The sequence below is a fragment of the Alosa alosa genome, chromosome 11 (assembly GCF_017589495.1).
Source record: "Alosa alosa isolate M-15738 ecotype Scorff River chromosome 11, AALO_Geno_1.1, whole genome shotgun sequence".
Lineage (NCBI taxonomy): Eukaryota > Metazoa > Chordata > Actinopteri > Clupeiformes > Clupeidae > Alosa > Alosa alosa.
Window position 1 is genome coordinate 27,657,134 of NC_063199.1, and position 22,280 is coordinate 27,679,413.

The 22,280-nt window shown below is 44.0% G+C and overlaps 3 protein-coding genes across 5 annotated transcripts in view; 1 reads left to right on the forward strand and 2 right to left on the reverse strand.

Annotated features, from left to right (window-relative positions):
- Positions 1-811: 811 nt before the first annotated feature.
- klhl36 (kelch-like family member 36) lies at positions 812-6,346 on the forward strand. 3 transcript variants are annotated; one of them, XM_048256970.1, is made up of 6 exons: positions 812-930; positions 1,257-1,319; positions 1,441-1,614; positions 3,051-3,983; positions 5,152-5,309; positions 5,545-6,346. In XM_048256970.1, the coding sequence occupies exons 1-6, from the start codon at positions 892-894 to the stop codon at positions 6,131-6,133; spliced, it is 1,956 nt and encodes a 651-aa protein (XP_048112927.1). In that variant the 5' UTR covers positions 812-891; the 3' UTR covers positions 6,134-6,346. The 3 variants fall into 3 exon arrangements, with proteins under 3 accessions (XP_048112927.1, XP_048112928.1, XP_048112926.1); XM_048256971.1 differs by having other exon boundaries at positions 820-1,105; XM_048256969.1 differs by having other exon boundaries at positions 820-1,319.
- A 62-nt stretch (positions 6,347-6,408) lies between these two features.
- On the reverse strand, positions 6,409-15,079 carry zgc:56622 (uncharacterized protein LOC326033 homolog). Its single transcript, XM_048256972.1, has 11 exons — positions 14,974-15,079; positions 14,662-14,758; positions 14,062-14,232; positions 13,796-13,912; positions 11,376-11,453; positions 10,740-10,856; positions 9,641-9,753; positions 8,894-8,981; positions 7,931-8,014; positions 7,678-7,760; positions 6,409-6,649 (listed from the first exon to the last, which is right to left on the reverse strand). The coding sequence occupies exons 2-11, from the start codon at positions 14,749-14,751 to the stop codon at positions 6,616-6,618; spliced, it is 975 nt and encodes a 324-aa protein (XP_048112929.1). The 5' UTR covers positions 14,752-14,758; positions 14,974-15,079; the 3' UTR covers positions 6,409-6,615.
- Positions 15,080-18,429: 3,350 nt separating this feature from the next.
- The window catches only part of tat (tyrosine aminotransferase), a 9,856-nt gene continuing 6,005 nt past the window's right edge, over positions 18,430-22,280 (reverse strand). Inside the window, exons 6-11 of the mRNA XM_048256143.1 lie at positions 21,843-21,916; positions 20,733-20,916; positions 20,460-20,588; positions 20,228-20,311; positions 19,870-19,968; positions 18,430-19,444 (exon numbers count right to left, since the gene is read on the reverse strand). Coding sequence (XP_048112100.1) covers positions 19,304-19,444; positions 19,870-19,968; positions 20,228-20,311; positions 20,460-20,588; positions 20,733-20,916; positions 21,843-21,916 — 711 coding nt within the window. The 3' untranslated portion in view covers positions 18,430-19,303. The remainder of the gene's footprint in view (positions 19,445-19,869; positions 19,969-20,227; positions 20,312-20,459; positions 20,589-20,732; positions 20,917-21,842; positions 21,917-22,280) is intronic.

Here is a 22,280-nt window from a genome sequence, read left to right on the forward strand (position 1 = left end):
GTGTCAGCCTATTAGTGCATTTATGGGGGGTGCAGTAGAAGAGGGGTTTAGTAGATTAAGTGGCAAGGGCTGCATAAGAAAGGTGGGGGGCACCAACAAGGAGCACCCAAGAGCAACAGGGGCAAGGAAAAACTCCCTCACAAAGGAAGAAACCTTAGGCAGATCCACGGCTCAAGGGGCTAACCCAACTGCCAGGGGTCTTGGTGTGTGTGTTGTTGGGGGGATGACAAGGGAGATGGGATAGTGTGCTGTGTATGTGGGGAGAGGGCAGTGTGCAATATGTGTGTTGGAGAAGCTTCCTCATGAGACAATGTGCTGTGTATTGGGGGGGGGGGGGGTAGTGTGCTGTAAGTATGTTGGGGATATGTGTTGGAGAAGCTTCCTGATGAAATAATGTGCTGTGTATGTAGGGGAGAGGGGGGGCAGTGTACTGTAAGTATGGTGAAGGGACTTACTATTGCAAGCACAGTACTGTATGTATGATGTATGTGAGTGATGACAGTGAAGATATGTGTGTGGGCGGGAGGGGAGTGGAGCAGTGACTATGTGTGTGTGTGTAGTGTGTGTGTGGGTAGGTGGGGGCAGTGTGCTGTAAGTATGTAGAGGATGTGTGTTGGAGAAGATCCTGAAGACAATGTGCTGTGTGTATGTGAGGTGATGACAGTGATGATGTAAGTGTGTGTTTTTTTGCAAGACTCATGATATGATGCAAGTGAGCTCACCTGATGAATGTCAGAATTGCCTTTGGTCCATCTATATTCCTACACTCTTGAGGGCGCTGTAGGAATTCCTTTAGATTGAGTAAATAGAATTTAACATAGAAGAAGAGTGGTTGTTCCACAACAACATGTAGGCTAGCCTAGATATTTTGTTTAGCCTACTAAAAAATCAATGATTCGGCTATGTCTTCCAACAGCAGATGACGTTCTGGTAGGCCTAATGGATTTACAGAAGATATGCTACTGTTGAGAATGTGTATATGGAGGCAAAAGCGACAAACAAAAGTTGTAGGCTACTGGTTTGCATAATGATCGGTCAGAAGAGAGAACTATTGACAGTGACGTTTGTTGTGTTTCTTCGAGCAGAACATTGAGGCATTTAGATGGTAGGCCTATGTCTTAACTAGGCTATTTGACCTTTTCGTAGGAGGCGGCACTCGATGGAAGAAAATGGTGTTCGTGTTAACTTCATGGCAGCGTAGCCTACAAAAAAATGACTTCCCCCCATCTCTAATGTTGCTTTGTCCGATATTCCAGATTGGGGACATGGAGGGGCCGAGTCAAACGTCTCGCCAGCATGGGATAGGTGAATCATCCAAGGTTGGTGCCTATAGGCTTTATCATTTTAAAAACCGCTGTGTTGTTTTGCATTTTCAAGCTTATCATGTAAGGCCATGTCATTGCATTGGGGTTAGTTATCTTATGTGTCAATGTCATGCAGCGTTTTTCACCCGGGCGCCTGGTTTATCGCTGGGAAGAGCGGGCCAGTTGCCTGCTCCATGGCCTGAATGAACAGCGCCAGCATGGGCAGCTGTGTGACGTGGTGCTGGTGGCAGATGAGCAGAAGGTCCCCGCGCACAGAGCCCTGCTTGCCGTCTCCAGTCCATACTTCCAGGTAGGCTGCTGGCTTTCGTGCTGAAAAACTAATTGTTTTTTTGAGGAATGAATGAAGAGGTTGTTTTCACCACTGTTATGGATTTGTCATATTCCAGTGTCTAGCGGCATGTAAAACCATCTAGCCTACTCCCTTTATTCTTTCACACAAACTTACGTCACAGACCACGATCAGTTAAAGAGTCAGGTTAAAAAACATTTTTGACAAATGAAGTAAAGGGACATGAAGCAAGATAGTAGTGAGTAGCCTAGTGTTTTTCTTGAAAAATCAACTTTAAATACAATAGAACAAAATTTACAGTTATTTTTATAACTGAATTTATGAACATTCCAGACACAGTGATGGTCTTGTTCCGCCCTGAAGGGACTTATTTTCCCAGTAATGACCGGCGTTCTAGACATTATCCCGCTTATTACATGGCTACTTGCCAAAACGAAATAATAAACTCCCCAGATATGACTTTAGCCTACATAGCCTAGCCTATTTGTTACCGTTCATTGTGGCATTTGCTGAGAAACAAATAGTTTGCATCAACACACGCTGAATTTGAATCAAACATTCTTTATAACACAGCTGATGAACCGTCTGCTTTCTCTTTTGAATGAAGTTCCAGTCCTTGCTTAGTGATATGGAAGATGTATCAGAAGCACAAAACCCGTTGCCATTGACAGTGGTAATTATATGTTTGCAGCGGTAGCCTAATTACATGAATATATTTTACCGTAGAACTTTGGGAAATCCCATTCAAGCCAATAGAGCGTTTTACTTGTCTTGTGAAGAGCTGTGTAATAACTGTAAATATTGTTCTTCTTGTATTTAAAGTTGATTTTTCAAGAAAAAACACTACTCACTACTATCTTGCTTCATGTCTCTTCATTTGTCAAAAATGTTTTTTAACCTGACATACACTTTAACTTCGAAACAGTCAAAAAATCTAGACATACATTTGACACCTCCGATATGCTCAGTGTTCTAAAGACGTCAAATAGCCCATTATAGTTAATTGACAGCAAGAAACCAGAAGTGAACACACATGGATAGCTATAAAAACTGCTTTCATTATACAACTAAACACGACAAAATACTTTTATAACCCTTGTGATCTCAGTGGCGATGCAGCGTTTGTTTGCACCTCCAACAGCATGGCATACCTGGTTACCTCCCAAAAACGCCCTTAAACGCCCGTATGTTTTTTGCCATTAATCACTCCTATGATGTATTGTCTATCCAAAGTAAAGTGCCGGTTTCTAAGTTAACTGATGGTCAACCAAAAATCCGATATTGTTTGCACCTCCAAGTGGTCTGTGACGTAAGTTTGTGTGAAAGAATAGCTCCGAAAGTTGCTCCATCATCACTTTCACCTTCTAATAACTAAGTCACCATATTTGTTGTGATGCTAGTTGGAGTTTAGCTCCTTGTCATCCCTCTCTTTGCAGGCCATGTTCACCCTGAGCATGCGGGAGGCACAGCAAAAAGAGGTGGAGCTGGTGGGCGCGTCCTACGAGGGCCTGAGGGCGCTGGTGGACTTCCTGTACAGCGGTGAGCTGCTGCTGGATGACGGCAACATCGAGCACGTGTTGGAGACAGCGCACCTGCTACAGGTGTGGCACGCTGTGGACTTCTGCTGCCAGTTCCTGGAGGCGCAGGTGACAGCTGATAACTTCCTCTACCTGCAGAAGCTGGCTCTGCTCTACAGTCTGGAGCGCCTGGAAGCGTTCGTGGACCGCTTTGTGCTGGAACGCTTCGCCTCGCTCTCAGTCTCCCCACACTTCCTGAGTCACGTGCCGGCCTCCAAGATGGCCGCCTACCTGTCGGCCGAGCGCGTGCAGCAGCAGAGCGAGCAGGCGATGCTGCGCGCCGCCCTCCGTTGGCTTGCCCACGGGCCCGAGCGGACGGAACATGCCCGTCGGCTGCTGGCCCACGTGCGCTTCCCGCTCATGCCCGCAGCCGCGCTGGCCGAGTGGGCCTTACCAGCGGTGCGCTCTCTGCTGCCCCCGGAGGCCGACTGTGAGCCCCTGCTGGAGGAGGCCCTGAACTACCAGGCCCGCATCAGTGCCCAGCCCCTGCTCCAGACCCCGCGCTCCCAGCTCCGGGGGGCCACAGAGTGCCTCCTGCTGGTCGGGGGCGAGGTGTCTGAGAGGGGCGACGAGCTGAGCGCCGAGGTGTGGCGCTACGAGCAGGAGGACGGGGGAGAGCGGGGCGGATGGGAGGTGGAGACGCACCTGCCTGCCCAGAGGAGCCATCACAGCGTGGCCGTGCTGGGGGGGTTCATGTTCACCGCTGGGGGGAGCACGGTGCGGGACAACGGGGGCGACACAGCCAGTAACCTGCTGTACCGCTACGACCCCCGCTGCAACACCTGGATTCAGGTGGGTCCTGCAGTCAGTGTTTGGATCCTTGCCTTTGGGTTTCTGTCCTTGTACTCCTTATTGGCCAGATGCTGAAGAAGGCCCTGTGTCCCAGTATCAATATGAGATGTTCACTCATAAAACAGTATTATGCAAGTAGGGTTAAGCTTTGATCATCCTTAGGCCTAGCATTCTTTCACACAAACTTAGGTCACAGACCACATGGAGGTGCAAACAATGTCGGATTTTTGGTTGATTTGACCATCAGTTAACTTTTTCGAAACATGGACTTTACTTTGGATAGACAATAGAAATACATCCTTGGAGTGATTAATGCCCACAAATACCCGTATGTTTGTGTGAAAGAATTAAGATGGAATGTAGTGTGTTTCTCACTTGCTTGATATCCTTCTATATATCAATAACTCTGAGGAGTCTGAAATATCCATCTTAGGTGCATTCAAAATAATAAACAATGGTTCTTGTAAGTTTCCAAACTATTTTTCTGTAGCATTGAGTTCACTGCAAATGTTTGTGAAAACACACAAGCAGTATGAGTAGGTGCAGAGATGTAAAAGTCCTGCCATGTACAGTATTGGTTCTACCTGTGCGCTTAACACAGGTGATTTCACTAAATACCTGATCTACCTGGTTTAAGACATAGATATTAGAAAGCTAGATACTGCATTGTCCGTCGAGTTCTATTAGGTGGCATCGTAAAAGAGGCCGCCATATTGCTGGGTGCAATACCTTACTGTCTATGGGCAACACTTGTTGGCAGAGACACCTGTTTCTGACTTGCGCTAGCCTAGCACCTGCGAACTCTGCAATTAGAACGACTGGATGAAACGTGTTGAAAACGGTCTCCACTGATAAATATCACACTTGCTTACTTGGAAATGAGGTCCTATGTCCACAATCCTGAACCACCCCTTTAGGAGCTGTGCTGATTAGAATCAAGTGAAGTGAATGCTTGGAACAAAAATGTGCCAGGCCTTTTACTCTCTGAAGCTGGACTTTTACACGTCTGATAGGTGGTTCTCAGCAAACAAGCTTGAACACTTGACTAAAGGTTATTGTTTAAGTCAAACAATTTTGAATATGGACACAAAACCGTTTGAAAGATCTCCATACACCACTCCCACCAGTCTTACCCCATTGTTTTGACCCCATCTTGTAACCTGTCCAGGCGGCCTCCATGAACCTTAGGCGTGTGGACTTCTACCTGGGTGCTGTGGTGGACTGTCTGATAGCCGTCGGGGGGAGGAATGATTCTGGAGCCCTGTCCTCTGTGGAAGTGTACCATCCTGCCGAGGACTACTGGGAGTTTGTGGCTGACCTGCCAAAGTGAGGATTTCACCTCGACCCAGTGTTCCTGTGGCACTGACAAGTGCATTGTCCTATTTCTGTGATATTATATACATGGATTTGACTGAATATTCCATTGGATGTATGGATATTATTGGATGTCATACTTTCTACATGGATAGGACAGTGAGGATGTTGATACGGTCAGCTGTGGCGCTCTCATCAGCTCTGTCTGTCTCTCTCTCTCTCCCTCCCTCCCTCTCTGTCTCTGCAGGTTGACCTATGGCCACGCAGGGTCTGTGCACAGTGGTTTAGTCTATATCTCTGGTGGCCATGACATGCAGATCGGCCCCTACCGCTGTGACTTCCTGAGCTACGACCCGCAGACTGGCGGCGGACAGAGTGACGCGTGGACGGAGCGGCCGCCCATGCTCATGGCCCGCGGCTGGCACTGCATGGCATCACTGGGCGAGCGTCTCTACGCGCTGGGTGGCAGCAACGACCACCAGGACAGCATCGAGCGCTTCGACATCCTGGACGTGGAGGCGTTCGAGCCACGCAGCGAGCAGTGGACGCGCGTGACGCCCCTCCTGAGGGCCAGCAGCGAGGCGGCCGTGGCCGTGTGGGAGGGACGCATCTACGTGCTGGGCGGGTACAGCTGGGACACGCTGGCCTTCTCCCACACCACGCAGGTCTTCCACCCGGACACCGGCTACTGGGCCAGGGGGCACGATCTGCCCAAGCACATTGCTGGCGCAACGGCGTGTGTGTGCCCCGTCACAGCCTTACCTTCGCCCCTGTCCTCCCAACCCCAGGGCAGATCTGGACACTGGGGGAGGGTCAGTAGGAGACCCCTCACATAGGAACACAACTGGATGGACTGAGGTTATCCTTTTCATGTGCAGTTCGGACTTCAGATTGTGTTTGCTTTAAAAATAACTACGATTAGTCATTGCCATTGGTTTGTTAAATATTGACCTTGGACGGTGTTTTGTAATGTTCCTGGGTTCCAACTGGGAGGTTTATAATGTTGTTTAATTCAGAGTATCAATAAATATAATCTCTTTTCGTCATAATCACTTTCATTACTTTAGTGCTAATTTGAGCAGATTGGGGCAAATGAGGACATGTACAGCTCTTTGCAACAAATTCATTTTTCATTCATCAACAGTAGGATTCAGAAAATGTCACATTCACATCACATACCGTAGACACAATGTATGTAAACAATTCACACAAAATACAAATCAGTCTAATTGCCCTGATTGAAGATTTCAAAATCCGATAGTGGCAGCAGCAAACAGTCCTGCAGATCAATGGTCAGGTAGTCAGCAGACAGCAGATCTCAGTTGAAAGGGTAGAATGGGTGAGACTTCAGCCTAGCAGGTGAAATCACAGTTCTTAGTATCTCAACACTCAGTGGTAACTTAATCTTTAGTTAAAGGTACACTATGCAAGATTTTCACCTCAATATAACCTTTACAAAGCCAATTTGATGGTAAACGAACTTGTAATAGGGGAATCGTTCACTTAGCATAGCCATACACTATAGCCGTAGCGAGTCGCTAACGAGAGAACCAGCCAGGCAACTTCAAGAATAGTCGGCCTGACGACATCTCGCGAGAATTGTGAAACATTACCTTGTCAGTAGATATACTGGTGGCTCTTTGGAGATAGTTTGGCCTGTTGTTAATCCTTCGCCTCAACACAAGCCACGAGAAGTAGACTATTTACAATGGCAGAGTAAAATACACCTCTAGGGGGTGCTCTTCACTCTACAGTCACCAAAATTACCTGAAACTGCATAGTATATCTTTAAATAAGGGTATGTTCAGATTTGACTACTTTTTCTGACAAGAAAAATTGTGCAGACCGCTTTTTTAGTTTTTTAAAAATCGTTTTTGTTCCAAAAAGCAGCCGGAAGTGTCTTTTTCGGTTATCCGCTTGTGATTGGTCAGCTGTCAAAAAACAGCGTGACGTAGAGCGTTTCTCTGCTAGAAGTTGAACATTTTTCAACTTTAAAAACTGAAGCTGCAGAAAAAGACTCATTTGATCACATTTTTAAAAGAAGCTGAGGACTTTTTTGAAAACACGGTCTACTCCATAGCATGATAATGTAAAATGGACGCCGGCCGTTACGAACAATACACCTAGTCTAAACATAGCCTAATACAGTTATAGAGTAAGATTAGTTCCTTTCATTTTTTGTGTATGTATTATATGTGTATGTAAGCATGTCTGTAGCAAAGACAGCAGAAAAATGCTCATCCTTCAGTGTGAGCAGAAAGGAACCAGACATAGGGTACACAGGAGACCATTGGAGCTTCAGACCCTGATCCTGAAGCGTGTTTGGTAAATTAGAGTGTGTGAGAGAGAGTGTGTGTGTCTGAGAGAAAGAGACACTCACGCATCAATGACACAGGCCTTCCACCCTCTATTAAGTCCTCTCAGTCTACTCATGTCCTCCTCATCCAGTGTGAAGTCAAAGATCTGCACAAGTTCAAATCATAATAATTCAAACAATAGTTATTATATTTTATAACATTAATCCACTTTTCAAGCAGTATTTATAAACACAGTCACACAGTTGTTAAAGTGTGCCTCAAACTCTGAGTGAGGACAAAGATGGAGTCTTTGCAGAGGTGCAGGTATGGTCTAACCTTGGTGTTTTCCAGGATGTGATTGGGCTTGGTGCTCTTCGGGATGACACAGATGCCCTGCTGGATGTGATACCGAAGCAGCACCTGAGACGCAGAGCGAGAGAGGAAGATTTTGAACTTAGGATGGCCGAGGATCTCTGTTTTCAAGGGGCCACTGTAAACTGACAGGTCAAAAGCATATAATGGACACACATGAACTGTTTCAACTGAGCAGCCTCTGTCTCACTCATTGACTTCCAGTTCCGCCTGATTACAATGATCCAGTCATTGTTAGTCACTGCGTTTGACTTGCAGTATCCCTGATTGTCATAACTCCAAGGTCCGTAATTTAAATTGTGGGCCAAGTGCAAAGTCTAAAAATCTTATTGCTAATTTAATTTGCTAATTTAGCAAGCTCCTAAGCTGGAACATCGGTGGGTCAGCTCAATGCTCCCACACGCCACATGATGGCTTTAGTTCATACACAAGACACTTTGCTCATTGAGTGACTTTGCTCTTTGCCAATCATTTAAATTAGGGCCCCTAAAACAACTTCAGGACTTAAAGGGACACCAGGCAAGCCTGATGCTTTTTCTCTACGAAACTTCCCTGTCTGAAGCTCTTTTCCTTTTCTTTGCGTCTTCCGTCAAGGGTTTTCGCTGCTTCTTCGCCGGCTCTGCCATTATACACACGTTTGCAACAATCGCTAGCATTTTGTTAGCCTGCCTCTGTGCTGTGGATGCAGGATGTAAACTGATCCTGCTTCGGTCGGCGGGTACGATACATTGAACTTGCAAGCGGGATATTCTTCCTACAGGCAGTAGGGGCGGGCGAGAGAGTCTTCATTCGCCCTGTAATGAGTCATTTAACCATATACCGACTTACGAAGATGAGTAATTAACACAAAAACGTTGCCTGGTGTCCCTTTAATGATCTTATTGCTATGCAGTTACTGGAGGGAGAAGAGAGAAGAGGAACTCTGACTTGTGCCGGGGTTCTTCTATGCTTTGTTGCTATGTCTGCCACTACAGGATCCTCCAGAAGCTTCTCTGGATCAGTGTCTCCCTGGTGACTAGAGAAGGAAGAGAGACAGAGGCATTTAAACATCCAGAAACATCTAGAAAGTGAAAGCCAGCCAATGAATCAATTAGACTTGTGTCAGTTGGTAGCAGATACTGTATATAAAAATTTCAAGTTTATAAGAGAGCGTTACACAAAATGAAAAAATCTGTTATGACAGACCATTACAAATGAACAAGATATTCTCCATCCGCAACTGAAATGCTTTCTAAATGAGCCTATTGAGTTGGCTAATTCCCTAGATCACTAGACAGTCACTTCTGCGAGAAATGGTTGTTTATTTTCATAATGTTATGAAGTTTGGTATGATCCATGTCAGCCAGCCACCCAAAGGACACAACAAAGCTTGATCAGTCACCACTAACATGACTGAGCAAACAGGGAAGTGGAGTGATGAGGCACACTCAACTCAGCTTCAGAAAATAGAAGTCCTGCCACATGTTTACTCCAACCATTCATTAAACCAGCTGATTCTAATTGGCACAACTCCGCAGCCAGGTAGGTAAGCTAATTAGTGAAATAAGTGCACAGGTAGAACCAATACATGGGAGGACATGTACTTTATGAAGCCGGGCTGTTACACCTCTGGGCACACTGAACAAAAGGGCCGTCAGTCAGTAACATTATTGTTTTGCTGAGGTGATGACTCACTGGTCTGGTGGCCTCCCGGGGCTTCCAAAGGGACTGTAGGCGGTGAGGGCAATTCTCTTAGATTGGCAGTACTCAATCAGGTCAGTTTGAACCAGGTACGGATGCAACTCCACCTACACAGGATGGGAGGCCAAGTGACAGAGAAGAGAAAAGTCACTCTGATTTAAAGCCGCAGTCCATAATTCTCCGATTCTCTTAACCCAATACACTTTTTGTTGAATTCAGCTCTCCTAGCAGTCTTCTAACTGCTCCGTCTCTGTGTGTCTATGTGCCCAAAAAAACTCCTGTGTTCATACATACTCTTGGCTCTTTAGACTCTTGAAAACAAAGTTGTGTGTACCAAGTCATATACAATTCCAGCCATTGCTTCAAGAGTCTAGCGGGGAGATGTGTTATTTGTAGATGATTGATGAATTGCACCTTTTACTCTTTTTCTGTATATTTTGTCTCATATCAGATTAAATGTGTGCTGGTGTCTCAGACTGATGTGGTCAATCTCAACTGGATCCTGGTGTCTTCCAGCCTTGAATGTGTCCTCTCTCTCTCTCTCTTTCTCTCTCTCTCTCTCTCTGTCTCATCTCATCTCCTCCTCACTTTCACTAACAGGCAAAAGCAATGTTTTTGCACTTGAAAAATATCTGAATGCAAACTTTCTGAATTTGCATTTTCCCAAACCAGACAGGTGCAAATGTGTCTGTGTTTTTGTAGTTCCATATGCACATGTCAGTGTGTAGTTAGTGTTCATGTAGTCACATTTGCCTTTTGTGTGCCCCACAATAATTTATTAGGTCTTCCTTGTCCTCAGTTGTATACTTTGTACTGTTGATTCTTGAATACATTCACTCCAGCTATAGAAGACATCATGGCATGTACATGGATGGTAGGCTATCTTATGCTGTCATAACATCATTTTGACAACTTGCCATGTCACTCCAATGGTATGTCAAATCAATTCTAAAAGATGTGTCAAGCAATGTATATTAATTAAGACATGATGATGATGTCAGTCTTTTGATGGAGGGATATAGGGTTGCCAAACTGAGTTGAACATGAATGCATTTAACTGGATTTGGACTGTGTAGAGGAGCGGTAGATGCACCTGATTGACAGCAGGGGGGACCTTTGCCATGGACAGCAGTCTCTCCAGCTGCAAAGCCGAGAAGTTGGACACTCCTATGCTCCTCACTTTCCCAGAGACCTGCAGAGCTTCCATTCCCTTTCAGACAAACACACACAACAAATATTCACACACAAAACACACCAAAACACAAAACAAACACACAGACATGGAACAACATTGACTCATAAACATGACAACAACACACAACACACCCACAGACATGGAGTGACATCCGCTTGACATGGAGCACACCAACACACATTCACACTAAACCAGATGGAATATACAACAAACACATGGAAAATTCACATTTATACAAATCACCTTAAAGACACAACAAGTACATAGAGATAGAGGAACACACACTCACACCATACCAATCTAGTATAACATGTACACACAAGAAACACGGATGCGTTGGTTGGATGAAGACACACACATTCACTTGTCTGGAGCTTGACAGATCAGTAGATTGCGGATCAGAACATTCCGGAATCTTAATTCAAAATAGCGGGCCCTTTCCACAGATTAAAACAATTAGATTATTACAGGTCTATTTTAAAACTTTAAAGACGTCCTAATGTGTTCTCCAGTAAGTTACAGTAAGGGTCTGACCTTCCACACATCTATGTAGTCAATATCAGCTGTGAGCATCTCTCCGTCCTTCATGGGGAAGAGTTCGTCATCCACTCTCTGTAGGAAAGAGACATGGGAGGTCAGAGATTCCTGGAAATATTCTGACCTGTCATCCCATTATTAGAGTTGTAGTATCTCGATTCTGGTCTTGGTCTTGAGTCCAGTCTCGAGACCATTTTTTGCTTACTCGGTCTTGTCTCGGAATTGAAAGCAAAAATACTCGGTCTTGACTCGGTCTCGATTTACATTGGAAAGAGGCGCACTCATAATTTTAGAGTCCTTCCCCCCCATTTTTTTTGCAATTGTGTATATTTCATAGTATATTCTAAAATATCCACCATTACAGATATTCTTATTTTAATAAAAATTATAATATTGAATGGCGTTAAATTATATCCCATGGTGCTATGCTGTGCAGTGCAAAGGTTTTAAGAGATACAATCTTTGTCCAAACGGCACAGCAGTTATTCTGGAAAGGGTTGAAGTAGCCTCACGTACGGTTTTGACATAATCTGTCATTCTTATGCGTGCCTCTGGTTGTAATAATTGACGAGATGAGTGAGCAATCTGCAATTATTAAATTTGGTCACTTGAACCACAATTCAACACCTTCAACTTTAATTAAATATTGACATCATGCCATACAACATTTTGACTCAAGCTGAGTTCCTAGTATTGTTCAGAAAAGAAGTTTGGTAGACAAATGTGCTATACTGCTCCTATAGCCAACAATCTCCACTCTACCCTCTGGGAATTTAACTGTTGAATATAATACTTGGGTGATGTTAAATGTAAGTAAATCATGAATATCTACTCTTTTTTTTGGTCGGTCTCGATGTCTTGACTCCTTAAAGACTCGGTCTTGACTCAGTCTTGCCTCCTCAAAGACTTGGTCTTGACTCGGTCTCGGCTGCATTTAAAAACCAACGGTCTCGGTCTCGACTCAGTCTTGACCCTTTAAAGACTAGGTTGGTCTTGGCATGTGCGGTCATGGGCGGATTATGAACTTTCGGGCCCCTGGGCCCAGATGTATTAAGGGCCCCCCACTTATTGTCATATGTGGGAGAGGGGGTTTGGGGGTTCTCCCCCAGAAATGTTTTAATTTGTTTGATGTGGGCAGCCGTGGCCCACTACTTAGCACTCTGGACTTGTTACCGGACGGTTGCCGGTTCGAGCCCCGACCAGTGGGCCGCGGCTGAAGTGCCCTTGAGCAAGGCACCTAACCCCTCACTGCTCCCCGAGCGCCGCCGTTGAAGCAGGCAGCTCACTGTGCCGGGATTAGTGTGTGCTTCATCTCACTGTGTGTTCACTGTGTGCTGAGTGTGTTTCACTAATTCACCGATTGGGTTAAATGCAGAAACCAAATTTCCCTCATGGGATCAAAAAAGTATATATACTTATACATACTTATACTTATGTGATTTCCTGTATTCTGGTGCATTTTGGGGATGGCCAAAACTAAATTCAATCAGATTCATAGCCTACATCCTGATTTGTTGATATTGAGGCAATGATTCCATGCAAAGGCTTGGGCTTCAGGGCCCCCTGACCCCTTGGGCCCCTGGGCCTGGGCCCGGTAGGCCCGTGCAGTAATCCATCCCTGTGTGCGGTTTTCTTTCTAGTTTACTCTTAACTATAGAGTATGCTACTTCCAGTAAGTATCAGCTCTGTCCAAGTATTGGAGGTATGGATGTGGTTTATGGAATCAAAACAACGGCAATAATATTTTGGTACCCGAGAAAAGATATTCACATGTGTAATAGAGTTTTGCAGCTGTAAAACAATTGTAAAACAATTTGTGCTTGTGCACGGAAACTTTGTACTTGTAGAAATATTTTGTGCATGCGCAAAATGGTCTTCGAGGATATGATTTGCACATGTGTAGAACCGTTTTGTAGCTGTGGAATTTTTTTTGTGCACAAAAACATGTGTGACAAAAAGTGTGACATGACATCCATCGTGGATGTACAAAGCTACACAACTTTTTTACAGACACGAATTTTGGCAGTGTTTTGTCGGCGTTTCTGATGAGCCAATCAGCACATCGCCTACTGACTAGCCAATCAGCGCTGCGCACCGACTTGCTGGCCCTTCCGTGCACAAGCACAAATTGTTTTATACAGCTTCAAAATTCAATTACACATGTGAATATCTTTTCACGGGTACAAAATATTATTGGCGTTGTTTTGATTCCATAATGGTTACACTTGAATTTGAACTTGAGTGTGTATCTCTGTGTGTGTGTGTGGTATGTGTATGTGTGTGTGTGCTTGTGTTTGTGTGTTTGTGTGTGTGTGTTTATGTGTATTGCACATGCTCTGTGTGTGTGTGTGTGTGTGTGTGTGTGTGTGTGTGTGTGTGTGTGTGTGTGTGTGCGTGCGTGTGCGTGTTTTTGGTACCTTCAGGGCCACAGGAAAGTGCACAAGGTACAGGTCCACATAGTCCGTCTGTAGATCACTCAGTGTCTTGTTAAGACATATAGGGATGTCACCTGGGGCGTGGTGTGTGCACCACAGCTATTGAGAAGAGAAGATAAAAGATTCTGTAACTAATATTCAACGTTACGCTGGCTCATCTGTGAAACCTATGGAGCCACAGCTATAGTAACACTACATTAGCTTGTGTTGCTAGGTAGCATCTAAAAGGCCTTGTGTTGCTGCCCCACCTTACTGGTGATGAACATGTCTTCTCGGCGGATGACGCCTTGACTGATCTTGTTCTGGATGGCTTTGCCCAGTTCGACTTCGTTTTGGTAACTGAAGGCTGTGTCTAGGTGACGGTAACCGGCCGCAATGGCCGCCTCTGCTGCAGCTTGGCAAATCTGATCAGTAACTTTCTGATGAATGATGAATGAAGAATATCACATTACCTTCTAGATAAGATTGAATGACAGGAGATGCAATTTCAGTCACATGCATATCACAATTAATTTACATTCATAATTTCGAAAGATTAGTTGCAATTAGTTGCAATACTGTAAATGTGGAATAGTGACAATATATAAGTTAGCAGGTGCACTACTACTACAACTGCAAAACTATTCAAATGCAGTTTGAAGCAGGAACAGATAAAAGGCAGAGACATAATGCAAAGCGTGCTTGTCTGTGTGTGAGACAGAGAACGAGAGAGAGACAGATACAGTACATATACTGTGTGTTTGTGTATGAGTAAACGTGTGTGTGTGTGTGTGTGTGTGTGTGTGTGTGTGTGTGTGTGTGTGTGTGTGCGTGTGTGTGTGTTAGAGAGAGAGAGAGTGTGTACGTACTGATCCCTTCCATGTCCCCAGTCCAAGCAGTGGCATGAGTCTCCCATCATTGAGCTCAATCTTTTTTCCTTGTCTGCTGTCTTCTTCCATCTTGAGCCTTAACAGTGCAGTACAATATCAGTGGCAGAACACTGACACCACACTCCAGAATACTGACACCTCACTCACACTCCAGAACACTGACACCACACTCCAGAACACTGACACCTCACTCACACTCCAGAACACTGACACCACACTCCAGAACACTGACACCTCACTCACACTCCAGAACACTGATACCACACTCCAGAACACTGACACCACACTCACACTTCTCTCCTGTCTGTTGTCCTTTTCTTAGTTCTTCCTGACACTCTTTCATGCGCCCCCTTCCCGTCTTAACTGTGGCACTCTGTCTCTTTCGTCTTTCTCTTTATCTCTTGGGTTAATCATTCAACCTAACAAGGTACGTGCGCACGCACGTGTGTATGTGTGTGTGTGTGTGTGTGTTGTGTGTGTGTATAGGAATAAAATGCTTGCCTTTACAGAAGGAAGTGACCTTTACAACTTTGCCTGCTGACATTCCCCAACTTCCCTATGCTAAGCTCAAATAAAAAGCTGAATGCAGCAGTTGTTCCCTGTGTCACTGTTTCATACGACTCTCACACAAAACTGACGCTTCCTGGAATATGGGCGGGAAAACGAAAGTACAAACATCCATATGGGTGTCTCTGTTTTGCTTGCAAACACATACTAGCATACTATTAAATGCACACACACACACACACACACACACACACACACACACACACACACACACAAATGCACTCATATGAAGCAAAATAGAGCTAAAACATTTAAAACTTTTCTGCTGTATATAATGTGTGTGTGTGTGTGTGTGTGTGTGTGTGTGTGTGTGTGAAAAATACAAATTTTGTATTTTTTAGGGTCTGCTACAAACACTACATGCAATGCATATAACCACCAGTAGATGTCAGTATACTATTAGTCATCCAGCATCAGTCTGCGAAGCTGCAGAGAAGAACATGGAACCACTCACAAAATGACTTGGCAGTTTTTGTTAACTCTCCCATTAAAGTATAATACTACTTAAAGCTGTGAAATGAACTGTCTTGTCATGTGGGACATTTATGTTTGCACAAGCGCAAGAAGCTTTGTCTGGATGGTTAATAGTTATGGTTATGGTTATGGTTATGGGATTTGGCAGACGCCTTTGTCCAAAGCAACAAATACAAAGCGAATACAATACAAAAAACAATATAATATTTTAAAAATTAACAGCGAACAGATTAGAATGTTGGTTAAACTATAATAAGGAGAATAGCAATAATAAACAACAACGTCAAAAAAATGAGGGGAAAAAAAAGCAATATTAAACAATAATGTCCATTCAATCAATAGTATAATAACAATAACATGGTAAGACTACATTAAGGAGAATATCAATACAAAACAATAATGTCAAATTAATCAAGAGCCTAATGGAAATAAAACAATAGACAAACCATAACGCATAAGAAGCACTTAAAGAACTAAGTGCATGTTGAACAGGAATGTCTTTAGAGCCCTTCTTAAATGACCCAAAACTATCACAGGAACGGAGAGCACTGGGCAACTCATTCCACCAACATGGAACCACTGAGGAAAAGAGTCTTGAATTTGACCTAGTCTTTATGACTGGTCGACACAACAGACGCTCATCAGAAGACCGTGGGTGGTTGGGGATATACATCTTGATTATTTAATTAAATAGGAGCAGATCCAGTCAGTGTCCTTTAGGCCAAAATGAGAGATTTAAATTTAATTCTGGCTACTATAGGGAGCCAATGGAGAGTAAATAGGAGAGGAGTTACATGTGTCCTCTTTGGCTGATTGAAGACCAGGCGTGCGCATTCTGAATCAGCTATAATGATCTTATTACACAAGCAGGTAAGCCAGCTAATAGTGAATTACAATAGTCCAGCTTGGAGATGACCATGGTCTGAACAAGAAGTTGTGTGTAATCTTATGTCAGATAAGGTCTGATCTTCCTAATGTTGTAAAGCATAAACCGACATGATTTTGCTATAGAAGCTACATGCTCAGAGAAGTTAAGTCGGTCATCAATTACAATGCCTAAGTTACGTGCCGATCTAGTTGGGGTCAGTGAAGTTGAGTCAAGCTGGATGTTAATCTGTTGGGAAATAGCTGTTTTAGCTGGAAACACCAAAAACTCAGTTTTTGAGAGATTAAGCTGAAGGTGCCGATCTTTCATCCAGGTTGAAATATCCTTACGACATGCAGAAATCCGGTGGGAAACGTTAGAGTCATCAGGTGGGAAAGACAGATAAAGTTGAGTGTCGTCTGCATAACAGTGATAGTCAAATCCATGGGAGTGAATGGTCTCACCTAAGAAAGTGGTGTAAATAGAGAAAAGCCAGGGTCCTAATACTGATCCCTGAGGCACACCTGTGGTGAGGTCAGTTTCAGTTTCAAAAGAGCAGTTGACTAGTAGTAGAATGACCACTCTTGAAACCAGACTGCATAGGGCCAAGTAGATTATTCTGATGAAGAAAGTCACATACTTGCTTGAAGACCAGTTTCTCCAAAACCTTTGACAAGAAAGGAAGAAGGGAGACAGGTCTGTAGTTCTTCACCTCAGTTGGATTAAGTGTACTTTTCTTTAGCAAAGGTGTAACCCTAGCCTGTTTTAAAGAATAAGGAATTATTTCAGAACTGAGTGAAGTATTAAAGGAACCATATGTAAGAAATGTATCTCAATTAATCATAAAATGGCCCTGATATGTCACTAGACATTAAGAAATCATGTTCATTTCAAATACTTCACTGACAACAGTAATCCGGCCAGGATATTGTCATTTAAAAAGTGAAGTTGCAGCCCTCAACTGATGTTGATGTTGTGTTTTGTCATGTCATGTTGTGTTTTGGCCTGATGCGCCACCCTCCACCTATCTACTTATCACAAAGTCAGTAGTGTTTCGGTATCCGGGTTGGCAACCTCAAGTCAGAGGGGAGGGGGAGGGGATACACCTCTCTACAGTAATTTGAAAGTGATTGCAGTACCAGTTTTGGCCACAATCTTACATATGGTTCCTTTAAAAACATGTGTGACTACCGGTAGAACAGGTGTGATAGACTGTAGAAGAGTGGACGGGACAGGATCCAATGGGCATGTTGTTGCTGAAGCAACTGAGAGCTTCCTCATCAAGAGGAGAGAAAGAGTCCAATGATGCTGTCATACACAACACAAGGCAAAGCCCTCCTTATAGGTTCATCAAACTGAGCACTTATTTGAGCAACTTTTTCAGTGAAAAATGTTGCAAATTCATCTGCTGACAGTGAGTTGATGGTGGTGGTGGAGGATTGAGAAGAGACTTGAAAGTGGAAAAAAGCTTTGATAGAATGCCTTTTTTGCAAGTGTAACAGTGGATTTTTGGATATAGAACTCTTCTCATGGAAATGCTCTCTGTGACTTTAGAGCAAATGGGTTAGGCCTACAGAAAGCTGTTACAGTAATACCTTTCAGCCAGTGGAAAAGTAAAAGGAAGTCGGCCAAAGCAGTGATCATCTGCTTAAAATAGGAAACACATGTGGAGGAGACCTCCAGGCTGGTTCTGAAGCTCATGTCAGAAGGTAACTGTATAATGTGTATGTGTCCTTGTGCGTGCTGTGGTGAAATTAAATGTAATCATACACATATACTGTATCCTGCACCATACTGTGTGTAAGCAATCATGACAGCAGTTAGGGGAAAATACACAAATGTCTCTGAAATGTTCTTTATTTGCTTGTGTTCTCTAAGAGGAGATAATAGAACAAAATGCAAGTTTAAAGTTCCTACCTTTTGATTTTACACTGTGATGAAATAAACAAGACATTCAAATGGAAAGATTTATATACAATGACTGTATTGTTTGCAAAACATTTTTATCTTTCACGTATCTATTTTATTTAAATATTTTCCTCCTCATTCCATAGTGAAAAACTATAACTACATACAAATACTCACGATAACATCAGGGTAAATTTACAGGCATGACATACTGTAAATCTACTATCAAGGAGAGCATGCATCAAATTAGCAAACATAAAGAATATACAAAGCAAAGCCCATAGTTAATATAATAACTGAGTTTTACCTAGACTGAATGTTGGATGTTAGATATAGAAACAGATGTGTCTGAACTAACATCTGGAGTCAAGCACTACGACATTGTCCTTAAATATATTGGTGTAATTTTATACGGATGGAATAAAGGAATCTGTTCTCAATGACATGGCCAAAAATTACAAATAGTATAAAACAGAAAATGGCTTTACACAAGACAGACCCACACTGGCTGTACAAAAAAATTATAAATACATGGTCTGGACAGAATCTTGGGTTTCTGAAGAGAAAACAACAATACTTTCTCAAACCTTACTCAAGTGCAACACACACACACTCTTCCGATCCTTTTAGACTGAGCTCTGTCACTATCATTCTTCCATTTAGACCCTAATCCCTTTCCCTTCATTTCTCCCTTTTCTCTTCTCTATCTCTCCATCTCTCCTCCATCCCTTTTTTCTGTGTGCTTGACAGTATCCAGCTCTCTAGCTTCCCCCACCCCCACTCCCACCCTCTCTTTCTTAGGCTCTCTCATTGGTCGATTTCATTGCTGTCTTGGCTACGAGGTCTGTAGTGGCGGGTGCAGAACTCTCGGATCCTGTCGCATGCCTCCACCATCATGTCCTCAGGAACCGTCACCACGATGCGGAAGAAGTTCGGGTACTCGAACGGCTGTGGGGGGAACAGATACAAGAATTGCTGAATAGGACAGAAGCATGGTTTGGGGGGGTGTAGTTTCTTTACTCACTTCCTCAGTTACTTTCTTTACATTGTCTCTCCTTGTACACCTGCAAGGTGCTTCTGAGTGTGTGGAGCTCTTGCTTTTGCTTAGTCTGTATTTGGACAGCTGCCACAGACAGCTGCCACTCAGCTGCAACACGTTTTGCAAGCTCCCTGTGGGGACTGGTTTGGGGGGGTGTAGTTTCGGGGGTGGGGGATTGTTGCTCGACCTACCAGCCATTAAGAAAAAGGGGGACCCCCAACACCCTCAGGGAGTCATTCTCAAAGTCAGTTGACTTAGCTAACACTAACTATATCACTTATATAAGATGTGGAAGTCTAAGAAAATCTAAGAAAGGTGAAGAAATGATGCATACTGTGGCAGGCAGACAGAAGACAGACTGCTCTGTCACCAGGCGCTCGGTGAATTCCACGTCATTCTGGAACTCTGGGAAGTGTTTCATATCAATCCCCACCTATACAGAGACAGGACGAACGCATTCGAACGCAAGTTATTGTGGTTTTAATAGTGACTTCACACACACACACACATACACACACACACACACACACACACACACACACAAATGAACTTGTTAACTGAATCAGATCATAACATTTTATCAAATGTATAATCTTTGCAGTTACATGCTACATACAGTTTGATCAATAATAATTAGATCCACATACACACACACACACACACACACACACACACACACACAGCAGACCTACCATAAGGTACATGGCCCCAGCGGGCATGACAGGAGTCAGCCCAGTAACGGTGGACAGTGCAGAGTAGCAGATCTCAGAGTTTGACTGAAAAATAGGATTGAGAGTAGATGAGGTAAAAACTGAGCGAGATATTAATAACATTACATAAATAATAAAGAAATGATAGTCTATTGCAGCCTGTGTGGGGGGTTTCAAAGTGTAGTTATGACAGGGAGGAGGATACTATTCCTACCTTGATGAAACTGATGGTTCGGTTGTAAAACTCCTTCGGTGTGTTGTTCAGAATGCTCTCTAGCGCCCCCTGGACAACAGTGCAGGCCCCCAGAATCCTCTGGCTCAGTTTAATAAGACCCTCACGGATCTGGTGTAGGGAGTCAAAGAAGGCAGAGGATGGAATTTAATGTATTAGGAACATAAGAAAAGTTGTCCACAGTGTGTGTGTGTGTGTGTGTGTGCACGCCTATGCATGTATGACTTTGTGTGTTTACAAATGTGCGTGTCTCACCTCTGTGCCGAACACGTTTCCGCGGTCGTGGATAAGAATCCAACCCATCCTCCAGCCGGGCACCAGCCAGCGCTTGGCCAGCCCGCCGCACGACAGGATGGGCACGTCCCGGCTCAACGGTGCCAGTGAGTGGAAAGAGCATCCTGGGAAAACCTGCAGACATAGACATGCACCCGCACAATGTTATGAGAGCATTGCATCAGGTGCCTACTGTATCAATATTATAGTTATGTAACAACATGATGTCATATAGCCTACTACACTTTCTTATTATTATAACAACAACAATAACAACAACAAAAACATAAACATAAACATAATAATAGTTGTTACAAATCTCTTTAGTTACACGCTAAACGGCACAGAGAACATTGTCTGATTGAAGAGTAAATTATTGTGGATTGTGTGCAAATGATATCACATGTTCTTTTCTTGATATGCAATGTTTTTCTGTTAGAGTCAGCCAGTGTGTCTGGTTCTGGTTAGTTCAGAAGGCTCGATGCTAAACATGTGGAACCACCCCACTTCCCATTGGCCCTTTGGGCTTGATTGACACTCCAGTTGAGTGCGGCTAAAAAATGCACAAAAAAACAGCATCTCGCAGCCTTGGATCTATTGGCACAGTCTCTTCAGGGGCTTTGGGGTTTTTCCACTCACTAGAGCCTACTGAGCCCCATAGGTATAGAGTCCTGGGGGCTTAGTTACACACCACTCACACACACACACACACACACACACACACACACACACACACACACACACACACACACACACACACACACAAAACACACACACACCAGAAACTTGACCTCCCTTAGAGGCGAACCATTATTGACTGGAGACATTGCGTCTTCACCAAGCCTCCAACAGATGCCCTGCCATTAAACACGGGGGCCCCTCCCCTTTATTTTACCCGCCCACTCTGGTGCTAAACCTTTGCTTGTGGACTAATGGCAAACACATGCAGCCAAAAAAATGCAAAGTCATTGTGGGGTACGTGGTGTACATTGTGGGTTGTGCTGAGAGGAGGGAAAAGGGGGTGTGTGTGTGTGTGTGTGTGTAGGCATGAGATTTATTTGCCTCCAAAGCCCAACTAGACCGCATCTGGACCCTTTTAGCTGGGCTGCTTTGGTCACTTCACACGGGGCCAGCTCCCCTCCGGACCCCCAGTATGGTAGAAACATCTACACCACACAAAGTGCACAGTCACCATCAGGGATTCAGTCCCTAAACACCCATCAGCTCAGTTGTGTGGGGCTACAAACCGCTCACAATTACCGTAATTGCCCAACGCCCTCAATGCCCTCTCTGTGTCAAATGCTGAATGAGAGAAAGAACTAATCTGCCAACTACTCTCAACCAATCAAACACTGTAGAGTCCCCCTTACTTGAAACAACCAATCAAATCATGTTTCTCAACCAGCCCCATGTTTACATCCACCACCTCCAACATACATTAAGAAATGTACATCTTCCACCCTAAACACACACATATAATTGCATCTAACCCCCCAACACACACACACACCATCACAATACTGTTGCATG